Source organism: Pituophis catenifer, unplaced genomic scaffold, assembly GCF_029215685.1.
Source record: "Pituophis catenifer annectens isolate HBS135680 unplaced genomic scaffold, rPitCat1.0.hap2 SCAF_7, whole genome shotgun sequence".
NCBI classification, from domain to species: domain Eukaryota; kingdom Metazoa; phylum Chordata; class Lepidosauria; order Squamata; family Colubridae; genus Pituophis; species Pituophis catenifer.
In genome coordinates this window covers 66,569,791-66,586,920 of record NW_027256887.1, presented here as the reverse complement: position 1 = coordinate 66,586,920, position 17,130 = coordinate 66,569,791, and the positions used below count along the sequence as shown (strand labels likewise).

The window sequence follows — 17,130 nt, the reverse complement described above, 5'->3', positions numbered from 1 at the left end:
GATATTCTATCATCTCTATTGTAACTCATTTTGCTCTATAAAAAGGTATCCAACTGAATATTGTTGGCAACAAGTACACTGCCGATACGCATCTGATAGTCTGTCATATTTAAGTTGAATGTATGTACACAAATAACCAAATCCCAATAAATCAACCTAAATTGTTCCCAGTTTTCACATTTACACATCATTAGCACTATTTGTGTGAAATAGAGAGTATATGCACAATCCATATTATCTACCTAAAAAATGAAATATTGTAGACCAGGGGTCTCCAACCTTGGCAACTTTAAGTCTGGAGGACTTAAAGCTGCCTGGGGAATTCTGGGAGTTGAAGTCCGCCAGGCTTAAAGTTGCCAAGGTTGGAGACCCCTGCTGTAGACAACTTTAAAAAACATTAGTAATGTCTGGTAGGTATACTGTTGCAAGCAGTCTTTTATCTGGCAATGTGGATAAATATAACTATCCTCTCCACACTCAGTTTTTTATCAACCTAACTGTTGGTATCAAGGTTGTAATTCATATCTGTTGCTCAATAGGCTGAGGTAGGCTACATAAAGCAGCATAACCATTGTGTTCAGAACATTTAAACTGATGTCAATTAAAACCAGGTATTTTGTTCTGATCACAAAAAAACCCTAGGCGTTTATTCAGCTCAAAGCATTCAAAATCATGTTTTAAGGATGGAATATTTCAGACAAAAATTTTGCATATTCCTGGCCAAAACAATATATGATGGATCAATCTTTTTTTTTAAGTATAGCCACTAGATTTTTGTTGAAGATTTGAAATAAAATGTTTAATATTTTTGATAATAGTGTTTTAATTTTAAATATACTGATGTTAAATCATACTCTTTCATATTTGGGGAACATGATAGTCAATTTAAGAGAATTTGGTGATAGCAGGAAATAATTGGGAGGGTCAAGGTTTCCACAGGGAATTCAAAAACAAGCAAGCTCCGCTTGTATATTCATCATGACGTCTCATCCATGCATAAAAGGGGCAGAGCCTGCTCTGTTCGGTTACAATTCTTCTTTTGTTATTTTAATGAAATTGGATTCTGTGGAAGCCACTGGGGAGGGTAAGAAAAATTACATAAAGTCTGAATATTTCCAATACTCAATTCTCCCATTCTTGCACCGTGTAATTTTACTAATATTATCTACCCATACCTATTACTTATTTTGAGCAACATGGTGACACAAACTGATAATAATAGCTATCAGTCAACACAAAAGAAATGAGATGAAATACTGCTTCTCATAATGTTGCTGATTATTATGCCAAACTCTATAGAATGAGTCAAAATAACCTTACAAAGATTTTGATACATTTTTAATCTCTTTTTAATAACAATGACCAAAGAAATTTCTTTACCTACACCAGGGGTGTCAAACTCAATTTCATTGAGGGCCACATCAGGGTTGTATTGGACCTCGGGGGGCCAGGATGGGATTGACCAACTTGATGTCATTCATGTTGGGGGCACCTGTGGTGCCCGAGTGCTCTGTCAGTGAAAACAGGCTCCCAAGCTCCATTTTTGCTGGCAGGGGCACCGTCCTTTGCTGTTTCCAGGGTGGCCCCACAGATCTAAGTACCCCCCAGGCCAGATCCAGCCCCCAGGCCTTGAATTTGACATCCGTGACCTACACTGACTTACCATAGGAGGGAAAAATGTGGAAGAATCAGGAGCAACTTTCAACTTCCTGGGAGCAATTTATGGGAATGACTTTGGACCTTCCCGCTACTTCCCCATTTGCAGGAAAAGTCACAAATGGCTATAATGTGGTTCACTGTAATATAATTATGAACTGGGCACTTGAGCACCCAGATAGCAACCATGTGATCATAGTGATGTGGCAATGGCTGCAATTTCATGAACTAGTTGCAGGTGCCCCTCATTCAAGTGCTGTTGTAATTTTGAATGCTGTTTGAACAAGTGATCAAAAGTTAAGGAATACCTGTAAAGAACTCATTTTTGTATGAGAAAAGAAAGCTGGACTTTGCAAATAATTTTGCAAAGTGAGCCAGTGAGTGACAATTTTGCTTCATTGAGTAATATAGATATTGCAGCAGTGTTACAACTTTAAATATATTATAAAGTTATCCTGTACTTTAATTCCTTATGTCAATTCTAGAAATGACTCTAACTCTAGCTGAAATCATATTTTTCTTGCTTCGTTTCTTAGTTGCCATATTTATGGGATGGGAAGGGGACTTGTGGAATGTTTTCTTCCAATGTGCCAGACACAATAACAATAAGGCTCCTGAGAACCAAGGCCAAATCAGTGTGCCCTAGCGACGGCAGGAGGGAGTGCTGAGAAGTTCATCACCTGCTTGGTTGGCTAACATGACCTGTGACACAAGGCAGGTGGCCAGTATCTATTCTTTAATTATATCAAAAATGCAATAATTATTCAGTGTTGGTTTCACCTTTGACCATGCTGATATGATACCCAATAAACTGGATTTTGAGGAAGCCAAGGCCTCAGAGTCTTGATTTAGTTGGGAGCATTACTCGAAACCATGACACCTTACTTCCTAGCTCCCCCTCTTTCTCCATACACACACCTACACCTACATACATATACACACACATCAGACTGAATGTTGAATTTGCTCAGATAAGAATTCTATAGTCCAACGTAGCAAGCAACATCTGTATTTTATGTGTTCCACATAGCATGCTGATATCATTCAGGAGATATGGCAATGCATTGGACATCTGTAAGTTCAATATTGTAGTCAAGCTTCTGGGAAACATAATAATCCTCTGTCTTTGCATTACACTTGCATTCTTCTTTGTGGTCAGCAATAATATTTCCTTATAATAGTGAGAAATGTGTTGTTTTATATTATAATAAGTAATTGATCAAGAGTGTGCACTGGCAACTATAATGAAACTAAATATTGGGGAAGATTAGAGCTATCATAAACCAGGCCTCAAAGTATAAAAGTTATTGATGAGAAGGAAGTGGAATGAACATTTCTGTGAAGGGGCATGAGTATGCCTCTGTAGGATACTGATTTATGCAATCTCATAAATTCCTTTAAGTTCCTTTTGCAAAACATTGTACCACTGAAACAAAGAAACCAAGTTACTTACCATCTGCTTATGGCTTGGGAAGAATGTTTGTTCTACAAGAGGGAACTTCTCAGAACCCAATGAGCTGACAATCTTAATTAGCTGAGAGAACTAGGAGGGAGGGAGGGAGGAAGGGAGGAAGGAAGGAAGGAAGGAAAAAAAGAAGAAAGGGAATCACTTGAGAGCAATATTGCAAAGTGGACAAACATCAAATACAAATACACATGAAGAGCTATGACTCTTGATGCCTCATGTTTCATCCAAAATATTTGTTAATGTATGACTGTTGTAATTACATATTAATAATAATGCATGCTGAAAATCTTTTTGGTTACATGCATGCACGTACATAACACAATCTTAAAATTATGTCAGGTTTTGAGTTTAAACAAGCAAACATCTAACATCCCTCTTCTGTTTATGCAAATGATATGATTGCTATTTTTCCAATCCCAGTCTGAAATCTCTACTGACTGTTTACCACGATAGCTGCCTTTGAGTTGTCCACCCTGAGGGTGCTGGCAAATGCATAGGCGCTTACTTCAAATCGGCCTCTGATTGCAAGTACATAATGAGAAGAAGTTAATTATATTTTGGATTATATTTTGCTTTATCCTTACTGGAAAACTATCCTCTATGTACCTAAAGAGATGCAGAAACGATACAGCAAGATCTCTTAAAATTATATAGTGATCTTTTAGGAATAGCATGTGTCATTACAGAGACGTTTTTGTGTGTGTATGTCTTCAAATCAGTGTTTACTTCTGGAGACTACCTGAACAAGTCACTGCAGTTTTCTTGGCAAGGTTTCAGAAATGGTTTTCCACTGCTTCCTTTTTTTTTAGTACAGAGGATGAGTGACTGACCCTTCTCACAACTAACTCAAATATCTGATTACAAAACAAAACCAAAAAGCATGCTTTATCTATTTTAATGAAATATATATATATATATATATATATATATATATATATATATATATATATATATATATATATATATATATATCTTTTTTCTTTTTTCATAGGCTTTTATGTGCATATTCTTTCTAGCCAGGTTTTACCTATGTAAACTTAGTTGTTCTTCAGCCCTAGGTTCTGTGAAAGAACCTAGGGCTGAAGAACAACTAAGTTTACATAGGTAAAACCTGGCTAGAAAGAATATGCATATATATATATATATATATATATATATATATATATATATATATATGTCTTTGGTTATTCGGGTCTTGTCCCACGTAAAATTGAAGGTTTCTTGGCGACGTTTCGACGAAGTCTCATTCGTCATCTTCAGGCTGGTGTTCTCGGCTTCGTGCTTCCATTTGCTCCTGGAAGCACGAAGCCGAGAACACCAGCCTGAAGATGACGAATGAGACTTCGTCGAAACGTCGCCAAGAAACCTTCAATTTTACGTGGGACAAGACCCGAATAACCAAAGACCTACATACAAACACCCGCGAAAACCTGAGAAAACATATATATATATATATATATATATATATATATATATATATATATATATATATATATATATATGTGTGTGTGTGTGTGTGTGTGTGTGTGTTTCATTAAAACACACACACACACATATATATATGTTTGCATATATATCAAAGCAAGCCCCCTTCAACTAAAGTCCATATTCACATAGATTAGCGGATATACAGTTCTGTAGCTTATTTTCGCTTAATAAAAGGGAAATAAATAGTTAAAATAGTTCAGATTTCTGCATGACTGCTCATTCATAGGAACACATTTTTATGCTAGTCTCTTCAATATGTTCTATGTCAATCCTATCTACATTAACAATATGCCACAAGAGGGTGACAACTCGATATGAAATATATTTCAGGGTGGTGGTCTATATAAGCTTTCATGTTTATTGTTTTATTGGAAGTGCAACAAAGAATTCAGTATTTTATAGATAATATTTTTATCCTAATTAGGATAAGATAAAGGAAAATAAACAGAACTTATTGCATAGAGCAGGAATTGCAACCTACTACAGTATAGAAGGGGTTTTATTTTGTTTGGTTTTTTCATCAAGCCTATAAAATTATGAGCAATGATATGATATCTAGAAGTTTGGGGATTAATGTTATAGATACGGGCCTTGAATAAAATATTCTATTAGAATTGTGTCTTCAAAAATTGAGGACACTGAAATGTTTTTAAAATGCATGTAAATTAAGAATTTACACAGGAAGATTTTAGTGATCATTGCTATATTTCTGACATAGAAACAGTGGCACTAATTTGTACAAATCTGTCTTCAACCTCCTTGGCCCTGAGTCCCATGCTTGCATATCTACTTAGTAGAATTACAATATGCATCATTTAATTTTGTAATCTGTAAATTTCAGTTTTGTAATACATACATACATAAGGTGTATATTTACATGCCAACAAAAAGATGATGTCAATTTCGAACCAAACCTGGCTGCAGCCATTTTTCTGTTCCTCAGTTGTCACACAGAGGGGGAAGGGGGGAAGGAGGTTGGAATGTCTCACTAGATGCAACAGAGAGCTTTCTCGTGAGAACCAAGGTCATCTCTACTGGCAACGGATAAGGTCAGGGAAGGAGTGTCTGGGGAGTCCGCCAATCAACCCAATTGGCCAATGTAATTTGTGACACTTGGGGATGGAGTTATTTCCTATTTTAATTATACTGAAACCATGAGAAAGATTTAGAGTTAGTTTTCCTTTAAAGCCCTGCCAATATGATGTACTCAATAAAGAAGATATTTGAGGAGGATTCTAATTTAAGAGTTCTGATTTGCTTGGGTTCATCAGTGACAGATGACCTATGTGATTATATATGATTATATGTCTGCTCTCAATTTGTTTAAAATATATAGAGAAAGAAAGAGTGTTCAATCTGGGTGGATGGCACAAGCAATTGCACATGGTCTCAGATATGCCAAGACCACCTATGTAAAGTGGGCAAGATAAGGATATAAATGAACAGGGACAGTACAAAATTAAATTTGATTAGTTGAATTAATGGAATAAAAATTAAATTAAATTAAATTAAATTAAATTAAATTAAATTAAATTAAATTAAATTAAATTAAATTAAATTAAATTAAATTAAATTAAATTAAATTAAATTAAATTAAATTAAATTATTAAATCTGTCCCAGCATAAAACTGAATAATACAAGTAAAAGTAATGAAATAGCAATAGCACTTAGACTTATATACCGCTTCACATTGCCTTACAGCACTGTCCAGTTTACAGAGTCAGCATATTTCCCCCAACAATCTGGGTCCTCATTTTACTGACTTCAGAAAGATGGAAGATTAAATCAACCACGAGCCGGTCAGGATTGAACTGCCAAACTGCTGGCAGTCAGCAGAATTAGCCTGCAATACTGCATTCTAACCACTGCACCACTACTCAGATCTTGAACCCAAGGAACTAGATGAAAAGTGGTAGGTTTCAGAGCCTCTAAAAGTCAGTGGCCCATATATATGAAGCACAGCATCCCATGATCACACGATTGCCACTTGTGTATTTTGCAATTGGCTTGCGACAAGCAGAGTTAACAGAGAAGGCAGAGGTAAAATCATAAACCTTGGCCATTTGATGTTTTGCTTAACAACCACAGTGATTTGTTTAACAACCAAAGGAGGGGGGAGTGAGGTTGTCAGCACATCTCGGTCAGGTGATGTTCAACTCAGTAATTGTGGTGCTTAGACTCTCTTGGATGACAGACCATCAAAACAGAGTGAAAAGCAGGAGGAATAAATACAGGTATATGTGTCCTAATCCTACCTCTTAAAAAATATACTCTTCACACACATACAAAGATCCTTTCTGTGCAAATATAAATTATTTTTAATGAGAGTGGCTGTATTAGTAGAATCTTGAAAGTGTGATTGTGTTGTACTTTCTCCATCTTCTTATACTCCTGTGAATTAGGGAAACATCTGCCTGGGCCTCTTCTGCATATTTCTTTTCCTTGTGGATTTATAATATGTTTTACCTTTTGTTGCTTTAGTAACAGAGCTTGCATATCTTCTTCAAGGTCATCTTCCTCTCTCTACACAGGCTTTATGCAATGCCACTCTACAAATTTATATTTTTTACTTTAGCTACTGTCCTTTCTTTGACAAGGTATTTGAACACTATATATTTCCAATAAAATGAATTAATGCAGAAATAATTTAACTACTGTGATTTTTCTATAGTTTTTAAACTATTATGATGACAGTTCTTTAGTTGCTTTCTTTAGTAAAGAAAGCAACCTGAGATAGGGTGATGGTGGTAGCAGTTTAGAATTTCCCAGAATTAAAAAAGGAACCTCAAAACAGAGCTTTCCAAAGAAGCAAAACAAAACATATATCCTAAAATATATTTTTGTTTTAATTCCCAGCTATACATATATTCCCTTTCAGGATAGACAATGTTATTAAAGATGCAGAAAGGGATCTTCTAGACCTGATGAAATGAGACATTTTGTGCCGAGATGGATTAAACAGTTGAGAAATTGTTTTGTTTGGGGAAGTAAAACAATTATATTATTTACTGAAATCTTCAGTAGTGGTAAAGATAAAGAATTTGATTTAAGTTTTTAAAAAACTTTTTGCACTAAAAGCTGACTTTCAAATTCCTTTGTGTACATATATACCTAAAGAACTCCCTTTTTATTTCATGTGAAGATATTTAAAAATATCACCTACCACCCAGGGTTTGCTGCAGAAATTGTAGATGGAGAAAAGTGAATTGACACTGTGGACCCCACCATATTGGAGGCCAATGATAAGGCTGCGAAAGTCTTCCCCTAAGGCCATGCTGTAAGCGTGCTGACGGATGAGAACAAAGTCAGGCTTGAAAGATCTAGGAGAAAAAAAACCCAAATAATATGTTTACGGTAATAGTCAATTGAACCTTCCAATTCTAATCTGCTTTTTTTTTCTTTTCTGATTCTTCCTCTTCTTAAACTAGGTGATAATTTCTCAAATTTCAAACTAACTACTCATTACAGCTTTATATTAAAGTCATCATCTAAATTTTCATTGCCTACAGCAACAGAGTTTTAAAACTTTGAATACATTTCTTATATATAATCCACTAGCACTCATGCCACACTAGAATGTTCTGTGATAAGATCTAAATATATTATTTTAGTATAACAAAGTCAACGAGAAGTTGTTCTCTAAGAATTTTGGATAGATTCCATAAGATTTTTTTTTAATGTTCTGTATAAAAGACAGTTTCTGAATCTTTGGAGGTAAAAATTATTAACATATATAAAATTATAACACCATTTCTGAATGCAGTGTACATGTTTATTTTAGTTTTTTCCTGCAACATTAAATGATCACATAAATAAAGTTGATGTCAGCATGTCAAGATGCATTTATCCTAGTGCTGACAATAACTTTATTTATGTGATCATTTAATTTAACTCTCAGGAGGAAAAAAGAGAATTGACTTTTGAGTCTATCACCTTTATATCCAAGTAGGTGAGACATCTCTAGAAGGGTCTTCAACTGATTTTTCTCATTTTTTAATTTCCTTTCCTTGAAAATGTATACATTTTAAATGTATTTTTTTCTCTGAATGCTTCTACAATTTCAGTTATTCCTTATTCAGAGATTACTTCCAACAAGAGAAAGATAGCATTTAATTTGGTTGGGTTTATATTAATGGGTTTTTAATTTAAATTTAAGGCACATTTTTTTTTCATGGCAAGAAACCTATGGAATCATAGATAATGCTGTTGTCTCCTTATTAATCAACTTTATGTAACAGAGAAAAATGTAATTGTAGTCTATTTTAACACTGTACTCCATCTAAAATTAGTGCCACTTTTTGTGCCACTTTGATATTCTAAAGGAAAGGAAGCAGTTAACTTAATAGGTAACCAAATAACTAACAAGCCACTATAACCTTGGTAATTTTATAAAAGCAAGACTTGCCACATATCCTATCTGGCCTATGTGGTGTTTTTACAAGTCTGGTTCATCTCCCCTGTCTAGACAGAGCACAGAAATAACATACAGGAATTTCATTTGGCTTATTGCTCATTGGAAATTGGCCCAAATTTGCCAAATTCTCCATAATAAGGGGAGTAAAATGAGAATAAAATAAATAAAGGAGGAAGACCATTTTACACAATCAAAACAGATTTCTGTTCTCAAGGAATCCTCATTGTCTATTATAGTTAGAGACTGGTTTGTCTTAGCTGAGATTTTTGAGTGACAAGAAGTGCTGTATTGGAATTAGATTATTTTCTTAAATAGTGATTATTGGACTATTTTTCCAAGAAGAATAAACAATTAGGTGCAAAATTGCGACAATGTATAAATTGCTGTGGCATTCTTGGCCTTCTCAAACAAACTTGAGGGGGAAAAACCAGTGACCGCAGCTACCTGAGGAGATTGTAGAACTTTTCTGTTTCTCTTCACAACATGAGATTTATAATGATATCTGAGAAAAGGCTTAAAATTTATGTAAAGAAATGAAAACACAGAAAACACTTTTTAAGCAAAATATATCCTAAGGTAAAGCAACAGACTGGTTTCAAAAGATGGGGTTTATTTAGAATTAAGAATCTTTTCCCCTGACTGGACTCCCTAAATGTGTAAAGTATAGCTCCCAAATATCCCGAATGCTTCCACCCTTGTCTTAGCCAATATACTTTTTAATTTATTTCCAGAGCCAATTCAAGAGTTTGTTTGTTGTCTTTAGATTTACAACATTTAGGAAAGGAAAAATAAAACAACATTCCTGCCTTATGTCATTACTATATAACCAGCCATCCTAAGAAGTGTACCACACAAGGACTTGAAGACAAGTATTTTAAGTAGCAGAATAACAGAGTTGGAAGGGACCTTGAAGGTCTTCTAGTCCAACCCCCTGCTATACCATTTCAGACAAATGATTGTTCAATTTCTTCTTAAAAGCCTCCAGTGTTGGAGTACCACAACTTTTGGAGGCAAGTCATTTCATTGGTTAATTGTTCTCACTGTCAGGAAATTTCTCCGTAGTTGCTAGGTTGGTTCTCTCCTTGATTAGTTTTCACCCATTGCTTCTTGTCTTGCAGTGCCCAAATTATTAAGTTCTATCCAGCAGTTTAGCTCATTCTCTTTCTTAAGACAATAAACGAATACTTCGCTGCTAGTGCTTTATTTATGTATTTTCTATGCAATTATGTCATTCCTTTCTATTTTAATCCCTTCACACCTGGGATTTGATGAACATAATAATGCCAAATGGAATGATAACAAAAATCAAGCATAAAATAGTTCTATAATTAAGAAATTATAATTAAACTAGTATAGTGGTAGGGAGAGAATTTACAAGTTCCAGACTTGTACATTCTGGGATTGTGAGGGATATGGAAAAATGACAAAATATGCATCACAATGCAAAATCTCTCCTTTATATATTTTTGAAAGATATTGCGATGCAAGTAAATTGAACCTTGCTCTGTTATGAAATTTTAATCATTTTAGTGTCATGGTGGTTAGGAATGGATGACTATATAGTACAGGTCCTGTAACATATTATGTTCATTTCACAAAAGAATAAATAGCAAGTGAATGAAAAGAGAGAAGATATAAAAGCTACCTGAAGAAGCTAAGAAAATAAATGTGTAGAATTAAGACTGCTTGATAGAATAAATACAGTAAGTAAAAATGGTGGTGGAAAATAAAAAATATGAGGAAAAGATATTGTATAATGTGTACACAGAGAGAAAAACATAATTGAAAAAATATAATCAAAAATAGCAAGGAACTTAAATGTAATCCTGTAAGACTAAAAGAGGCATCTAAATGCAGTGTGATTTTGATGATGGAAATTAAAAACTGGAAGTGGTTGAAAAGAACTAAAAAAAGGACCTTCCACTGAATGAAGAGACCTAAAAAAAGTGATGACATGATTCTGAAAGAAACTAAAGCGAGGGAATACTGGAATGGGAATTTCAGAGAGTTGTATTTAAATAATGATATGTTGATGAGTAGAATTCAAATAAATGCTACAGTTGTTAACATCCAAGAAAAATGGATGGAGAATGTTGAAAAATGGTAGGGCTACACATATGGCTGAAGGAATCTTAAAATATAGAGTGAGTATGAAACTTGTTTTACAAGACTAGGAAGACTGTATCTGTCCCTAACATCTGGAAAAATGCTATTTTTTTTCTTATATAAATGGAAAATTGGTAAAAGGAAATATAAAACTACCATGGAATTAGTTTATTAAGCATGTTTGGTAGAATTCTGATTAATAGGGTATAAAAAAAAGAAGAAACCAATAAAACAAGAACAAGAAGGTGATGCGGAAATCTTTGCAATAAATGGCACAAAAATGTAGACCTTAAATGGTTACAGCTAATCTGGAATTCTAGTACAACAGGTCACAACCCTGGCAAGACCTCCAATTAGACTGACAACAAGAATCAATGGAACAAGTCAGTTTTAATTAAAGAATGAATATGATTATATCAAGGAAACAGAACAACCTCTGCCCCCTCCATTGTACTAACAGACAAGTGATTGCTACTGAATAAGTAGGATAAAGAATAAAACTATTCCATCCTGCTACTAGCATCCTCATAATTGTAATTTTTTCCTTACTAGCTGGCATTACTTTATCAGGCTGACTCAGTTCTCCCATTTAAGCAGCCATACCTTCAGAATAATAATTACTCTTATATTTAATCTATTTTCTCTTGAAGTTCCACAGAATCCCTCAAAGGTTTCTTCAGATTAATTATCATCCCAAGTAATTGATTTTGCTGAATACATTATAATAAATGTATTCATAATTTATTTTATCACAATTTAGCTAACATGATCTGGAAACCTTTCAAACTAACACATAAAGAAAGTCAATCTGTGACTAAGTAGAATTCTTTGACCAAAATGTCACCTTCAAAACTCTTTTACGCATCTGGTTTATTATACTTGTGGCTTGATTTTAAAACACTAATGAAATTTCAGTTTGCACATCTGACTTATGTTTAGTCCTGTCTTTCAAATATTTGGTATAGATACATTTTATAGGAAGGCTATAAAAGTTTTCTGGCATTCATACAGGTCACCTCTAGACCATGATAGGTACTTTTTTTAGCTTACTCTCCTTTGGGCTCCGTCATTTTTTTCTGAAATGATGAATGTCATCTGGAGAAATGTCTTTTAAGCCAGGGGTCTCCAACCTTGGCAACTTTACAACTTGTGGACTTCAACTCCCAGAATTCCTCAGCCAATGCATGCTGGCTGAGGAGTTCTGGAAGTTGAAATCCACAAGTCGTAAAGTTGTCAAGGTTGGAGACTCCTGTTTTAAGCTGTCACTTGAAATAGAATGCCCTCATCAAGGAGATTCACCTGAAAGCAATATGAATGTCTTTCTAGTGACAGTTAAAGACTACTGACCTTTTACCATGGTTACCCGCTAGTTTTGTTTTATATCTTATGTTTTATTGCTCCTTATTGGATGGGTTTTATTGCTCTTCTGTGCTGTATACCGTAGCTGATTTTCTTTCTGGGTAGAGTTGTCTCTGTGTGTGTTCATTCTTAACAAAAAACATGATACGGGACAATACTTTAAGAAGCCGAACCTTAGACTGGTCAACTTGATTGTATTTATGACATCTATTTATTACCACTATCTCTTCAGATTTAGAAACCCTTATATTGATGGTTCTGTACTTTCTACTGATTTGGGGCAAGTTTTTATTTGGTTGGAATTATGGACTGGAGGTAGTGGTGGGTTGTTCCCAGTTTGCCTCGGTTTGGGCGAACCGGTAGTGGCGGTGGCAGGAGGCTCCATCCACCTGCCCAGATGTCATCAAAAACGCTCTGCGCATGTGCAGAAGCAGGGCACGCTTGCGAAGCAAGGACATGCACTCACACGCTACCAATAGTGAACCGGGATTAGCACCCGGTAGCACCGGGATTTGAAACCCACTACTGGATTGGAGGATATTTGTATGAGCAGCAAGAGGTCAGGGGTTAAACCACTGGACAGATCCATGGAGATTAATTTGAATACTATGACAAAGGCATGAGAAATTAGAGAAGAGAGAAAGAGAAATAAGGAGTCCTTCTAAAAGGTTCATTAGAAGTATGCTTTTATACTGACACCGCCAAACATCTCCCCTATCTACCTTCACCCATGTCTAATGTCTACCATGTTACTTCAAGGGTAGTAACATAAGACAGATGTGTTGAGTGTCCCAGGGGCTAAATCATCACTGTTTTGACCAAATGCTGAGTGTTTACAGTAATCTGCCAAATCAGACTTCTTTCATGGAGACAAAGAAAAGGAAGGAACTGATTCCAAAGTTCCAAGGTCAGGTCTCTGAATCCCAAAATGTGAACCTGTGTCCTGGAAGTTACAACCAAAAGCAGATTTATTTATTTTTTTAATGAGGAGGAGGGAGAAATACAGACAGATACTTTGGATTATGTCTAGAGAACTATGAATAAAAGTATTAATGCTTCAAATTGGGCTTTGGCTTGAATAGGGAGTCTATGAAGAGCCTTGGAGTATAATGAGATGTGAGAAAACAGGAAGGTTCAGGCAATCTGTAAAACTGAATTAACTTCAGAGATTGTAAAAAGATATTGGGAAGACACAACTAAAGCATGCATTGGAACAGCCATGGTCTTCTCCCTGAGAAAATTCTGTATCATGAAAATATTTGTGAAATTGAAATTAGCAATCCTCACTTAAAATAAATACATGGGTCTTAACTCAGCAAATCATTAAGATTATGAGGCAGTGAGAGAGGAAATTGTGGCAAACAGGAAGTCTTAGAAACAAATGGGGAAGACACAATAGAGAATGGAAGATGATCAGACTGAAACATTACACTGTCCTTCTTATTCATAATTTAAAGCAGTGGGAAAACATGCAAGAGGAAATTCCAGTAAGGCATTTTGTTATATTGACCATGTGCCATCATTGGCATAATATTAATACTGAAAATCTAAGGTCAAGATTTCCTCTTAGTTCTGGGATGGGAGGAAAGTATGGCAATAACTAGCTCTGTGGATGAGCTCTTTGCCTATTTTTTAAATCTGCATATATTTCTCTCATTGTGGTTTCTTAGTACCATCTATGTTCTGCAATATAATGTACTGTATGATTATCTAATTGGCTATGGTGACCAATCAGAATTTCTTAATAACCATTTGTAAGATCTTGAAGTCAAATCCATAGTATAACGGCATTTATATCACCAAAGTCAACAGGGTTAAAGGGCACATAGGTGCCCAAAGCTAGAGACTATGAAAACAAACAAACATACGGGGAGGTAGCAGGCCTTAAATTAAATAAATCCAAAACTAAATTATTAACAAAAAATATGACGGAGGCAAGGAAAAAAGTACTGGAAGAATCAATGGAGATCCAAATCGCCAAGAAGGTAAAATACCTGGGGGTCTGGATTTCATCAAGGTGCTCGGCCCTCAGACAGGATAATTATTTACCATTGATTAGAAATATTAAACAGGATCTGGAAAAGTGGGGAAGACTACAGATATCATTATTAGGCAGAATCGCGGCAATAAAAATGAGCATATTACCCAAGTTATTGTATCTATTCCGAACGGTCCCTGTTAAATTAGATAAAAAATTCTTTCTGGAGCTCAATAGCATCATCAGGAAATTTATTTGGGAGGGAAAGAAACCAAGGATAGCAATTAGGAATTTACAGGACAAGAAGGAAAGAGGGGGTTTCGGATTACCTAAATGGGAGTTATATCAAAAAGCTGCAAACCTAGTATGGCTGAAAGAATGGGCAACCCTAAGAAATAAAAGACTGTTAACTCTAGAAGGGTATGATCTCCAGAAGGGTTGGCATGCATATCTCTGGGATACTGGGAAGAAGATAAAAACTTACTTCCATAGACATAAAATAAGGGAGATCTTGATACAAATATGGGGAGAGATGAGACAGAAGCACTATAGGAAAATTCCGAGATGGCTTTCCACCATGGAGGCTATAATATATCCAAATGTATTAGAAATGGGTAAAACGTTCAGATACAATGAATTATTAGATGGGGGAGGGAACCTTAAAACAAGGGAAGAATTGATGGAACAAGGTATTTCTATAGACTGGTGGCCATATAACCAAATTAAATCCAGATATAAAAAAGATAAGGAGGAATTTGGCATTGAAATGAGCATAAATGGATTTGATAAGATATGGATGGGTACGGACGACAAAATTTTAGCTAAATTATATAATTACTTATTGGAGTACGATATGGCAGAGGAAGTAGTTAAAGAACCGATGTTAGCATGGGCCAAAAATATAGGACAGAATATAAATTTGAACGAATGGGATTCAATATGGAATAATAACCTTAAAATGACAAAGGCGACGGCTTATAAGGAAAACCAATACAAGCTGTTTTATAGATGGCATATGGCCCCAGCCAGGATAGCGAAGATCTACCCCAATTCGAGCCCTAAATGTTGGAAATGTGACCATCAGCAGGGTACTTTTTATCATTGCTGGTGGACATGTAATCAGGCACAAAAATTCTGGAGGATGATATGGGTGTGGATTAGAGAAATAATAAAAGAAAATTTTGATTTTGACCCAAAAGCCTTTCTCCTGGGAATTTTGAAAACTGAATATGCAAAAAAGAAAAAGTATTTAATTATACATATTCTGACAGCCGCTAGAATTTCCTTTGCCCAGTATTGGAAAGAAAAACAAATACCACCTCAAGAACATGTTATTGGAAAAATATTGGAGTGCGCCGAAATGAACAAATTGACTTCAGAAATTAATGACAGAGAAGATTCAGAATTTTATAGCGTGTGGGACATGTGGTACGAATGGATGGGGGAAAGAAATAAAGAAGGTAATAGAGATTAAATTTTAACTAATTAACAAAATCTATATGAATAGTATTAGATTTAGTCTTAGGGAGTTGAGCACTATTATTTTTAAGTGTTTGAAATTAAATCTAGCTTCAAGAAACAATATCAACAAAAGACAAGCAATAATGTATGTAGATGTATATATGTATATAACTGCACCAATGAACCGAAAATGTACCGATTGTATTACTATATGTTATAATAAAATCAAATTTAAAAAAAAAAAAAAGAAAACAAACAAACAAACAAAAAAGAAAATATGACTAAGAAGAATGCACAAACTATAGGAAGTCATAGGTGGGAGGTGCCATTTATTTATTTATTCATCAAATTTATATGCTGCCCATCTAGCACTACAAAGTGATGCTAGGAGGCTTTTAGCATACATGAACATCAACACATGAACAGAAATATTGTTTTCAGCTTAGTTGTAATGATCACAGACATAAATGTACAAAATAATTGTTTCATACTCAAGGAGTAAGGAAAATGTGAAGATGTCCTCAAATTTAGCTTGACTCTTGGGGATTACATAGATACTACCATGTTGGTTTCTTGCAAACACTAGTGTTTTGTTATTCCAGGATGTTTTTTTTAAAAAAAGTTCCTCCTGTATCTACATCTCTAGGGTTTCCTGGTCATTTTCTATCCAAGCCGTAAACCAATCCAACTCTACTTAGCTTCCAAATCAGGTAATATAAGCATAATAGCACTTAGCTTACAAAGAAAGCTGCTTCACTACTGCTGAGGGATTAGACTTGAGCAGATCAACCGAGAATGCAAAATTAACACCAACAACCAAAGCTTAGACATTGGTCAGTGTGGGAAAAGAAAGACTTGCTTTAATTCTCTTTTCTCTCAATCTCCTTTTGTTTGATTAAATACCATCAGGTCAGAATCCACTCTTAGCTACCACATAGTTAGATTTTCTCCAAGATGATATGTTCTGACATTTTAGTTATATTAGTTACAAATGAAATATAGGTAGTCCTCAATTTACAACAGTTCAGTTAGTGATTGGTCAAAGTTACAATGACATTGAAGAAAGTGACTTATGACCAGTGGTGGGTTGCCCCCGGTTCCAACTGGTTCGCAAAAACCGGTAGTAAAACCAGCGGGAGGCCCTGCCCATCACCCCGGATGATGTTATTGGCGATCTGCACATGTGCAGAAGCAAGGCG

General features: G+C 35.1%; 1 protein-coding gene across 2 annotated transcripts in view; it reads right to left on the bottom strand.

Annotated features, from left to right (window-relative positions):
• Positions 1-17,130, bottom strand: part of SYN3 (synapsin III) — a 177,191-nt gene that overhangs the window by 139,857 nt on the left and 20,204 nt on the right. For both annotated transcript variants that reach the window (XM_070948007.1, XM_070948008.1), the window contains exons 4-5: positions 7,777-7,933; positions 3,110-3,199 (exon numbers count right to left, since the gene is read on the bottom strand). In XM_070948007.1, coding sequence (XP_070804108.1) covers positions 3,110-3,199; positions 7,777-7,933 — 247 coding nt within the window. The remainder of the gene's footprint in view (positions 1-3,109; positions 3,200-7,776; positions 7,934-17,130) is intronic.